This window comes from Mytilus californianus, unplaced genomic scaffold (genome assembly GCF_021869535.1).
Source record: "Mytilus californianus isolate M0D057914Y unplaced genomic scaffold, xbMytCali1.0.p SCAF_8, whole genome shotgun sequence".
Classification (NCBI taxonomy): domain Eukaryota; kingdom Metazoa; phylum Mollusca; class Bivalvia; order Mytilida; family Mytilidae; genus Mytilus; species Mytilus californianus.
This window is the reverse complement of record NW_026262734.1, coordinates 99,010,051-99,022,181: the sequence shown is the minus strand read 5'-3', so window position 1 is coordinate 99,022,181 and position 12,131 is coordinate 99,010,051. Positions and strand designations below refer to the sequence as shown.

The 12,131-nt window shown below is 34.6% G+C and overlaps 1 protein-coding gene across 2 annotated transcripts; it reads left to right on the top strand.

The window, feature by feature from the left end:
- Nucleotides 1-429: 429 nt before the first annotated feature.
- Nucleotides 430-11,236, top strand: LOC127711356 (uncharacterized). Of its 2 annotated transcripts, none has more exons than XM_052217385.1 (3): nucleotides 430-652; nucleotides 4,796-6,672; nucleotides 10,637-11,236. In XM_052217385.1, the coding sequence occupies exons 2-3, from the start codon at nucleotides 4,819-4,821 to the stop codon at nucleotides 11,054-11,056; spliced, it is 2,274 nt and encodes a 757-aa protein (XP_052073345.1). In that variant the 5' UTR covers nucleotides 430-652; nucleotides 4,796-4,818; the 3' UTR covers nucleotides 11,057-11,236. The 2 variants fall into 2 exon arrangements, with proteins under 2 accessions (XP_052073345.1, XP_052073346.1); XM_052217386.1 differs by lacking the exon at nucleotides 430-652 and adding an exon at nucleotides 802-898.
- Nucleotides 11,237-12,131: the final 895 nt, after the last annotated feature.

The window sequence follows — 12,131 nt, the reverse complement described above, 5'->3', positions numbered from 1 at the left end:
CAACCAATACACGCAATTGTAAGGTAAGTCAAAAATATGTTTTAACCATAATATTGTTGGGGTTTGTTTTTTTCCTGAAATATTCATTTTACTTGGTCATGTTGGTAGACCAGATACTTCAATTGATATGCATGATCCTTACATAGACTGAAACTGTACACTATGAAAACCCTACTTCTTGTTTCATTCATATTAAAAAAACAATATGTGTTCTTTCTTTCTTTCAAGTAACGTAATTCGATTGAATTGGCAATAGTAGATTTTGATATCTACCCATGCATGTACATGATGTAGGTGCCTATGTTCAGTTTTATATTACATGATATTAATCCAACTTATATGTGATTTAGTAAATTATACAGTCTAGTTTGTAGTAATTAAAAGCACATGAAACTTACACAGATAAAGATTACATGAAGTATACAAGAATACAAAATAATTTAGCTTTTGACAGGAAGGAATATACGAAATTTTATGATATTTCACGCAATGGAAAACATATGAATAATACTGAGTTATATGAGTGATATAAAACGTTAAAACTTTATGTTGTAAACATGTTGAAATACCGAACTTAATACTAACGTCCTTGTGTGTATTGAAAAGGCGGAACACTTTATTATAATCTTTTGCAATGAATATAACTAATAAGGTATGTCTTTATATTTATAAAATTTTGATAATTGTGGGAAAAGGGGGAGGGGGGGGGGGGGGGGGGATGAAGCAAGGAACATACACATTAAAAAAAAGCCAAGATTATAAAAGTGCAACAAAATATGTAAATAATATATATTTTATGTATTGCACTTGTTGGCTAAAATCAATAAGACTGGAATACAGCATTACATCGTTAGCAACAGCAAATATCTGAAGGCCAGACAAGCATACAAACCACACAGTAAGCTTCAAATTACACAGACATTTGGCCATTATGACCACAGAGACTACTGCATTGAAAATTGTATATGTATAATATGTATAAAACTTTGTGGTGCGGTTCAACTAGTTGGAGTTCTCCTCCCGCTCGTATTATCGTTTTCACCGAAGATAAAATAGTGATAAAATTGCCCATAACAATACACGCCTAAGGAAAATATCTTTATTTTATTGCAGCATGAAATACTAGTACTTCGAAATACAAATTATCGAAGTACTAAGGTTTGTTAGGAATATAGTATTGCTTTTAAAATTGATTAAATTTAATTAATATAAATACGCTTACAGGCAGTTGGTCATGTTGGTATTGTAATGGCCTTTGATTGGCTCCCCTACCAGCATACCTTTTTTGAGCCCATATATAAACTAATGTATGCTTATATGGCTTTCAAACTAACCTTGTATAAAAAAAAAAACCAGTTTCTTTCTATATTGTCAAAACTCTTGATGTTTAATTCAAACATATGGCAATATCATAACTGTTTCATTTCGAGGAATACTCATTTACAATTAAGACATTAATGCACCCGTTTATAAAACAACCAATTTAAATTCACGTCGTCTTTTGAATAGACTTTGATTTACAAACCTCGTGTATATAATTGAAGTAATTAGCTATTGTAAACACTACAATAATGTTCATTGTTAGAACGCATTCGATTGTTGATTTATAATATGAAATAATATGATACCGAAGATTTATTGTTACTTCTTAAATGCACTATATAGTTTCTTTCAGTAGCAGAAAGAATTGCAATAATTCAAAAAGGACACAAAAACAAGCACCACCCATGCATAGTAGAATAACCTTTGATATTAACGTATATTAGTCAACTGAAAGCCGAATGTACGTTTTGATTTTATCACACCCCCCCCTGAAAATCTACAAAACAAAACTTTGTTTATTTCCATTATTAAACTTAATTTTCACGATAAAGGCTTTTAATAAAAAAGTAAGAACTGAATAAGCCTTAATTACACAATTTGACACATTCAACATTTTAGCAAAAAATTACATTTTCAGGAACATTTTGGCCTTTAGCAGTGAGTAAAGCTTGTACCGTATAGAAGACTTAAAAAGCAGATTGGCGGGTTTAACGTGTTTTAAAGCGTCCAACCCTCTCCCTAGCCTTGGACAATGGTGTTAAAGTACAAGATTAAAACAAGCAGTTTAAAAGATAAAATTGAGAATGGAAATGGGGAATATGTCAAAGAGACAACAACCCGACCACAGAGCAGACAACAGCCGAAGGCCAGCAATGGGTCTTCAACGCAGCGAGAAAATCCCGCACCCGGAGGTGGTCCTCAACTGGCCCCTAAATAAAATTGTGTACTAGTTCAGTGAAAATGGACGTCACACTAAACTCCAAAACATATAAACGAACTAAAATTAAAAAAACATACAAGACTAACAAAGGCCAGAGGCTCCTGACTTGGGACAGGCGCAAAAATGCGGCGGGGTTAAACATGTTTTGTGAGATCTCAACCCTCCCCCTATACCTCTTAGCAATGTTGAATAAAGAAACACATAGTAATACGCATAGTAAAACTCAGTTTAAAAGAGCTTGTTTAAAGTCCAATTTGAACTATTTAAAAAGCTATGCTTTTTCAAACTAATAAGCATGAGTTACATCCCTAAAATAAATTTTCAAATATGTATATAAACTTAGTAGTTATTTGCCTTGTTTGTATTACAAAAACAAATATAGAGAAGTGACATATACAATACTTAGTCGGGCGTTCTAAATAACTTCATTATCTACGTAATTTTAGTTATAGAAATCCATTCAGGTTACAGGTTTTGCATGTGATCAGATTATCTGCTAAACAGAAGAATTGGACTAAACAAAAATGATAGGCCCATCTCCTCTTTCTTAATTTTGCACCATGACCATTTATCAAAGAGTCTTTCTATCTTTACAACAATTCACAGTATCACAGTTGCATATGTGTATCTTGATGTTCTGACAAAATTAGGGCGTATTGTTAGATAAGTGACTAAATCCAAAATACCCAATTATCAGTTCACTGATCGAGAATAACAAAATGGCAGGTTGAGATAAAATAAAACTAGTCTTACCACGCCACATGTTCATGTGCCTGTCCCAAGTCAGGAACGTCTTCAGTGTTCGTCTAGTATTTTTTGGGGGGTTCGCCAATTATTGAAGGGCGATTGGTGACCTGTAGTTGGTTGCACCATTTTCCATTGGTCTTTGGTGGAAAGTTATCTGGTTGGTAATCATATTTTTCTTATATTTTTTTTTGGGAGTGGTAGAGGCAAATCTATGGAAATTGGCACTATCCCTTTTCAACTTGAAAAACGTTTGACAAAAATATAAGGAACAAAATAAATCTTAGTATTGTTTGACATATTACGCTAACCACGAATCTCTATGTTGTAATATGTCTATTACAAAGCTGTACTGTAAACAAACATTTTTATTTTTGTTCTTAGGTAGTGCTGTTATACCAGTGTCCCGCTTATGGGGCACTCGCAAGCATGTTTAACACGCTACATTCTGTGTTTGCCTGTCCAAAGTCAGGAGACTGTAATTTAGGGGTTCTCGTTTGTTGCTATATATCATATTTGTTTTTTACGTTTGTTGTTTCGTACATACCTTAGGCTTTTGTTTTTCTTGTTTGAATTGTTTTACATTTTGTCATGTCGGAGTCATAACTCTATATATATGCGGTATGGTTTTTGCTCACTGTTGAAGGCCAACCGGTAACCTACAGTTACTAACATTTACTTCATTTGGTCTCTTTTGGTGATAGTTGTCTCATTTGCAATCATTTCCCATCTTCTCATTTTAATTATGTCAATTTTCCGAATACAGTTGTTTTGTATTGAGGCCATTCAAATCGACTTCGCGACAATTTCTTTTTGCGATTTCCTTACTATGTGGGTGTATCAATATAATGAAAGACATTTCTTGACTTTTCAAGACGAATCATATTTGCGTTATTTTCTAATTCGTGAAAGTCGAGAAAATGAATCACCCACAAAAATTAGTTTGTTTACAGTAAATGTAATTAACACGCATCATGTAGACCTACTGAGAATTCAAACCACAATGTATCTGCCACCAGAAAGCTTACAGTACTATCTGATAATCAACGAAAAAACCAATATGTTTCTAAGCAAAAGAGTCAATGAGAGGCAAAAGATACCAAAAGGATTTTCAAACTCACAAGTCGAAAATACACTGACAATGCCATGACAAAAAAAACGAAAAAAGACGATAAGACAAACAACAGTACATAAAACACAACATGGAAAACTAAAGCCGGAGCAACATTAAACCCTTCCAAAAAACCGGGGGTGATCTAAGGTACTCCCGAAAAGTAAGCCTATCCTGTTCCACATGTGGCACTCGTCGTGGTGGAAATGATCTCATGAGCATATATCCCTAAAGTTGACCAAACTTCTTTTCCAAGCTTCTACCTTTATCATTCTCATCTGAGACATCATGAGTTTTAACATATTTCAATTATATATGCTCAGCAAAAATAATGTTGGTAAGCAATGATGTTCGTCTTCCGATGAAATCAGAAAAGTATGTTTAAAAATTGGTGAAAGATGAAAATCACCTCTGCATCTTAATTGCAAATTGACATTTAAAAGAACAGATATATAGATACATTAACGCTAGGATGAGCATTGTCAGTTATTGGTATATCTTGCTGTGCTTGGAATTTTATGAATAAAGTCTTGCAAAAAGTCTTAATATATTAATTTCTCCTACTCAAACCTTATTAACAGCTATATATTGTATATTCATCAGACACATTTTTTCATTCAAAACTGCATCACCGATTTCAAAACTTTAACTGATGTCATTTTTAATTTGTCATTCAGGTTAAACGTATAAATCTGTGAAAATGGAAGAAACGATCGATGAAATAAAAATTTACTCGATTACTCTAGACAATATTCTTGAAACTGTTGGTGCGTCAGAATACGTCCGTCGAACACAACAGCATAGATCTATCATGCAAGAACTTCTGATATCTGCAACCCGAAATATAACCGGGAGTTCTATTTTGAAGATGTATACATATAAATTTGGTAGTGCAATTGAAGGAACAACAACTCCTGGTCTAAACTCTGATCAAGATTGTCTGATATGCGTTGACCGTCCTCCGGTAATCGAAGAAATTTCCGAAAAGGGTTTGACAGAATACCTTTTAATGATAACTGATGAAAATACACCGCCTGGATACACAAAGCTACAACATGTCGTCAACAATGAACCAATGAATCTTGAAGAGATGGAGGATGAAGATGAAGAAATCGATATCACGGGAAACCGGGTTTTAGGGAATAGATTTCTAATAGAAAGCATGACAAACGACGAGATAAATGGACCTGCCGGAACCACCTTGAAAAGTAAGCAATTGCCCGGCGTCCCAGATCTAGACTTTGTGCCTTCATACAGATGTAGGACATGGCCAAGGCAGGCTTTAAGTTGGTTGTCCAGACAACGCTCATCCGGCTTTCCAAATGCTGAGATGATTGGAAGATTCACTTCTCATGGATGCTTTTTAGTTCCTGTTGGTCAATACGTGAGCCCCGAAAAGCGTTTACAATGGAAACTTTCATTTTCATTTCAGGAACGACAGATAATGTTCAGCATGAGCCCAATACAATTTAAAACTTTCATTTCTTTGAAAATGATCAAAAAGAATTTTATAAAAGACAGAGTACCTCCAAAATCGCTGACGTCGTACCATTGTAAAACGTGCATGTTCTATATTATGGAAACCTCTCCTTCTAACATATGGACGTCAGACAATCTGGTTCAGTGTATCAGTATGTGCTTACAAAAGCTTCTTCAGTGGTTTGAAAATGGCTTCATTCCAAGTTACTTCATTCCGGAGGAAAACCTTTGGAAAGGAAATACTGATACACGTGAAACAATTGTTGATATTTTGGGATCACTCCTAGAAACTTCACCAATATATCTTACAGAGATCAAGTGTGATTCTGTCGGGATATTCTTACAAAACGCCTTACCATCAAGCGGAATTTCCAAAGTCATCGACAATATTTCTGCAATTCAGGCCGATTTAGAACAATCTCAACGTGAATTGGACAGATTCATCTACAAATCCCATATGTGGACACTTGATTATATAATCAAATGTGCAAAGGAATTAATTATATTTGCGGCAGATGAAGAGCTAGATAAATGTATCACTTTACACAATGCAATTATTCAGCGAATGTGTATGGACTCCGATCCAAGATTAGTGCTTGAGCATACCAGTTTAGATAGACGAATGGCCTCTGCATACATCCTCCCGTTTTTACAAACAAGCCTTGGATCTCAGCTAAGTATGAAATATCTACACACACACAATAATACAGAGAAAGAACATCTTTGGAATGAATCGATGAAATTCCTTACAAAAGGTATAGAATCTGATTCCATGTCCGGGCAATTGAAACTTGCAACCATTTTATTTATGATCGATAGAACCGAAGATTCCAAAGAAATGTTAGATAGAATTGACGAAACGTTTGACCCTAAATTTTTTAATACACATTGTGGATGCAGCAAGGAGTCTGATTATGTCTGTGTAGCTCTTAGAAACAGTATCAGAGAGGAAAAACTGTCTACGCTCGAGATTCTTAGAAAATATACTGGTGTTTGTGTTTGTTTTTTGAGAACGGAAAAAGATATCGTACCAAAACATCTCCACTACGAAATGTTTCGATCCGTCTTTAGTGAGGTTAGTAATTTGGTATACATAATATTCTCCGTCTCTTTCCCACACACACATTCATATTTTAATAACAGATGCTCAATTCACTAGCATTTTAACTATAAAGTCTTATTTTACTAGAACTTACGATGATCTGAATTGTAAATCTATAAATGTCGTCTACGGATTAGAGTGTAACCTTTGCGGATTGGTTTACGTCGGTGAAACGAAAGGAAGGCTAAACAAACGTATGTGCGGTCATAGATCAGATATCAACCTCAATGCAAACGATATTCTGTACCATCATTTTAATCGGCCTGATCATTCCATCGATTCTATGACAGTTCGTATTATCGAAAAAATATACCACAAGACTAACAATCCTCAACTTGCAACGCCTCTCCGTAGACAAAAAGTGGACTACTGGATTCGACAATTGGGAACTGCGACACCATATGGTTGCAATGACAAAATTGATGGTATAGGTATTCTATCTAGTCGTTCCTGTAGCTCGGTGAATGTGATGAATATTTCAACTCTACTCCTCGACGTAGACGCAGTCATGGTCATCGTCCTTATACATCATCTACTTTTCATGATGTTTCTATTAATGACTTGCTGCCATTTATACAAAAGCCGTTAGGTATTCATCACATTCTCACGAAACTGTATTCATTATCCCTTTCATAACTTCATTCTCTGTTCAATTTATGTTTGGAAACCACTGTTACAAACCCTCATTCAAACCAATAAAAACTTACAGCTATCATTTCGGATATTGCAAGTCACAGACTTTTCAAACCAGTTCGCATTGGAAAAGATGAAAAAGAGAAAAGATCTTTTCTTAAACTTTCCTTTGCCAACAAAGGTCTCGATGGCGTCAACTTAGGCAATATCCTTCATCATAAATTAGTTCAGTCGAAAATACCTCCTTATTTTAAAGATCAGTATGTACCAATAATTTCTTATACCTATACCAAACCAATTGCAACAAAAATTTTCAATTACAAACACGTTTTGCAGGATCTCAACGATGACGACTTCAAGTCTAAACCTCCTGATTGCACCTGTGCTAGTTCCCAATTCACATATAATACGGCTGGCCACGTTATTACCGGAGACCTCAACATTGTCAATAACACTTACCTGCGAAATTTGTTATCCAAAGGTCCGAAATATCGTGAGCCTAAATCCATCAATTCGAAATACAACTTCTATATACTGATGGATTCAGTCGAGGATTATGCCAGGCAATGGACTAAACGCGAGAAAGAAGACGAAGATACTCTTTCCGAATGGATTAAGGCTGTGAGGTCGTTGATACAAATCCGAATTAAGAAACTAAATGGGTCTATCAATACCCACGCTACGTCAATTTTTAAAGGCCCAAATGTTGCAAAACACTTGTCCTACCTCCATGACAAATATGTTGTTGTCCCAGCAGATAAAGCCCCAAACAACATCGTTTTTGTGTAAATATCATTACATAAACTGCTTGATAAATGAATTAGGTATTGACAATTCATTTGGAAACTCAACGTATACCCTCACGACACTTACCATAGAGGAAATCCTAGATATTCATAGGTCTGTTCTATGTTCCTTTGGAATTTCAACCAAAGATGAAGAACTGGATCTTCCATCACTGTATTGGATACCTAAACTACATAAGTGTCCTTACAAACAACGGTATATTGCTGGGTCTTCCAAGTGCTCCACGAAACCTCTTTCTAAATTATTAACATCTATTTTATCAGCAATCAAAGCCGGGCTCCAAAGTTAATGTGAAACTGCCTATTGTAGAGATGGCGTGAATCAGATGTGGATACTAAAAAATTCCAAAGATCCTTTAGAGTACATACAATCTAAGACTCTCTCATCTTGCAATAGTATTAAAACATTTGACTTTTCTACACTTTACACAAGTATTCCCCATTCCAAACTAAAAGACAAATTGAAAGAGTTGGTATTACTTTGTTTCATTAAGTAGAATGACGAACGTAGATACAAGTATCTTGTCTTGGGGAGGTATAAATCCTACTTTGTAAAGAATCACTCTGATTCAAACAAAAATTCTCTGAAACTGACATTATCAAGATGCTTGATTTCTTGATTGACAACATATTTGTTACGTTTGGAGGACGTGTTTTTCAACAGACTGTCGGAATTCCAATGGGATATAATTGTGCCCCTCTTCTTGCCGACTTGTTTCTTTATTATTATGAGTCTGACTTCATACAGGAATTTCTTAGGAAGAAAGATAAGAAGTTAGCAATATCCTTTAACTTTACATTCCGCTATATAGATGATGTTCTCTCACTAAATAATACAAAATTTGGTGACTATGTTGAACGAATCTATCTCATCGAACTAGAGATAAAGGATACTACAGATACAGTTAAGTCTGCCTCATATCTTGACTTACATCTAGAAATTGACAATGAGGGTCGGTTGAAAACAAAACTTTACGACAAAAGAGATGTTTCGGCTTCCCAATTGTGAACTTTCCATTTCTATGTAGCAACATTCTAGCAGCGCCTGCATACGGAGTATATATCTCCAAATTGATTCCCGGGATTGTATTTCCTATCATGATTTCCTTGATAGAGGATTGCTGCTCACAAGGAAGCTATTAAACCAAGAGTTCCAAATGGTGAAGTCGAAATCATCCCTTCGTAAATTTTACGGATGCCATCACGAGTTGGTTGACCGTTATGGAATAACCGTTTCACAGATGATATCGGATATGTTCCTTATGTCGTAACTACAATACCCATACCTTTTCACGAATGTGACCTAACGAATTAGACTATTTACCGGATTTGTTATAACATAAGCAACACGACGGGTGCCACATGTGGAGCAGGATCTGCTTACCCTTCCGGAGCACCTGAGATCACCCCCAGTTTTTGGTGGGGTTCGTGTTGCTTAGTCTTTAGTTTTCTATGTTGTGTCATCTGTACTATTATTTGTCTGTTTGTCTTTTTATTTTTGGCCATGGCGTTATCTGTTTGTTTTCTATCTATGAGTTTGACTGTCCCTCTGGTATCTTTCGTCCCTCTTTCATAATTATGCAGGCATGTTTGTCCAATTCTTTAAGTGAACTTAAAGCTACATATACATATTGACACTTGAACAAAAGACCTGTTATACCAATGTAAAGTTTTGTACACAGAAAGAAAAACCATTTCAAAGCACCACTTTTCTTTCCTCGAAATCACCTATACCAAGTCAGGACTATACAATTCTCAATTGTTTTAAAAAGAAACATTTACCAAATTCTATATACCAGCTAGTTAAAGTTAACCCCGGTTTTTGGTGGGGTTCGTGTTGCTCAGTTTCGTTTTTGTTTCTGGGTTGTATTTTATATGCTGTTTTTTTTTCTTATTTTCTTTTGCTCGTTTTTCGTTTTTTTTTGTCATGGCGTTGTCAGCTTGTCATCGATCTATATCAAATCTACTATTTAGCTCTTTCATTGGTTCAGAGATAATTTAACTTACTTAAATCACAGACACTACTCCAAACAGAGGAAATATATGTACTTGTACTCCATAAAAAATAAGCAGTTAATTAAGCTAGCCAGTTATTAAGTACTCGTGTTAAATAAAAGACTGACAAATAAGATAATGAAAAACTCCTCTACGGTTGACCTTATAAAATAAGAAGATGTGGTATAATTTATAATAAGCCAACTATCCACAAAGTACCAAATGACAAGGATGTAAACAAATTCATGTCACCCTTGACTCACTCTGAATGAATTGATACCTACTAGTATATATATAATATCATATATATAAAGGATGAACAGACGGGCGCATAAACTGAATCACTAACCGAAAGGTTGTACATTCACCATAGGAACCACAATATGAAAATAGAAGTCATTTGTAATGTAATTTAAAATTGATTTTTTAAATGGATGGACACATTTTATTTAAGTGCAAACATATATGTACTTAATCGTTTTTTTTCTTTTGTCAATTTACAGACACCCAGAAAACCATACGTTGACGACTGGTTTGACAGCGCAGCCGTAGACTCTGATATATTCCTGTTTTACATGTTATTCAGGGTTAATCAGAAGCTTGGTAATTATAAAGCAATGACAATATCAAAACTTTCTTTGCTTATGGAAATGGAACGAAATGTTAATCTTACTCATGTTGATACGGCACAAAATCTGCTTGGCTGTCTGTTCAAGGAAAGTGGAGATCTTGATTTGGCATGGCAATGCTTTATGGCGTCATGGGCCTTTAGACCTGACCATAATGCTGCAAAATGGCACATGGCAATCATGTTGTATGAGGGAATAACATGTCTAGGTCTTTGTGATGAAACCAAAATTCAAGGAACAGAAGAAAGAAATGAGCCTGAAGATGAATTCGAACTAATTTATAGTCGATTATGATGATTAATTTTAAATGAAATAACTGGAAGTTAGTATATCTATAAATCCGTCGTCCTGAATATGCATGAAACAGTTGCCACAGAACTAAAAGCAAACAAAACTCATCCATTTTATAAATCCATAGCCAGGAGTTATGCTTATTGATTATTGAAAAATATAACAATAAAGTATTTCCATTAATCTTATTGTCTTATATTTTTTGTAAACAATATTAAAGGATGAGACACGTTACCAATTCAGAACGTTTAACACATGTTTAACAGTAGCAAACGTTTGAGAACACTGATGGTTAAAAAGATTCTTTTAAAACTATGATACAATTACACAAAAACATTGTATGTCTGACTGATGTTTTTAAGAAAAGCCAAATTAAACTAATTAAACCAGAAAATCACTTCAAATAATACACCAACCACTAGCAAATTAAGATCATTTCATAATAAAAATACAACAAACATTTCAACAAATTTATACAAGGTCATGCGACGTGAAACATATTTTTTGTACTTTAAAATGCTGGACAATTTTCAATCTGAAAACACTTTATGATTGCCAAAGACACAACTGTCCAGCAGAGTTCAAATATCAGGGATATAAGCAATTATAGGTCACCGTAAGGCCTTCGACATTAAGGGAAAATCCATACAGTATAGTCAACTATAAAATGCCCCAACATTAAAATTGTTGAACAATTCATTTTGGAAGGTTTAAAGGTATTTTTTGTCGTGTGTGTCTAGGATTGCAAGTTGTGGATACTAGGTATTGTTTTGAGTCCGTTGGTATATAATAAATATCGATCTGTATTTTTTCCTTTGACCTTCACAATAAGTATATCTAAACACGGAAGTTGATTTTGACGTGATTCTATTGTATATTTGATTTTTGTATTAAAGTTATTTACAAGGAAAAAAGCTAAAGCTTCCTTTATATTATGGAGTTTACACATTATTTACGACATCATGAGGACCTTTGTGTCATTTGCAATCATAACATATACAACTGATAAACAACACTACTTAGTGTCAGCTAATGCAGTAAGTGTTTTTATTTTTTGACAGACATAGTAACAGTCCAT

Bases quoted from the DNA above. Each gene is read 5' to 3' on its own strand.
- LOC127711356 (XM_052217385.1), top strand. From the start codon at position 4,819: ATGGAAGAAACGATCGATGAAATAAAAATTTACTCGATTACTCTAGAC. The intron at 6,673-10,636 runs GTTAGTAATTTG...GTCAATTTACAG, and splicing joins TTCGATCCGTCTTTAGTGAG to ACACCCAGAAAACCATACGT.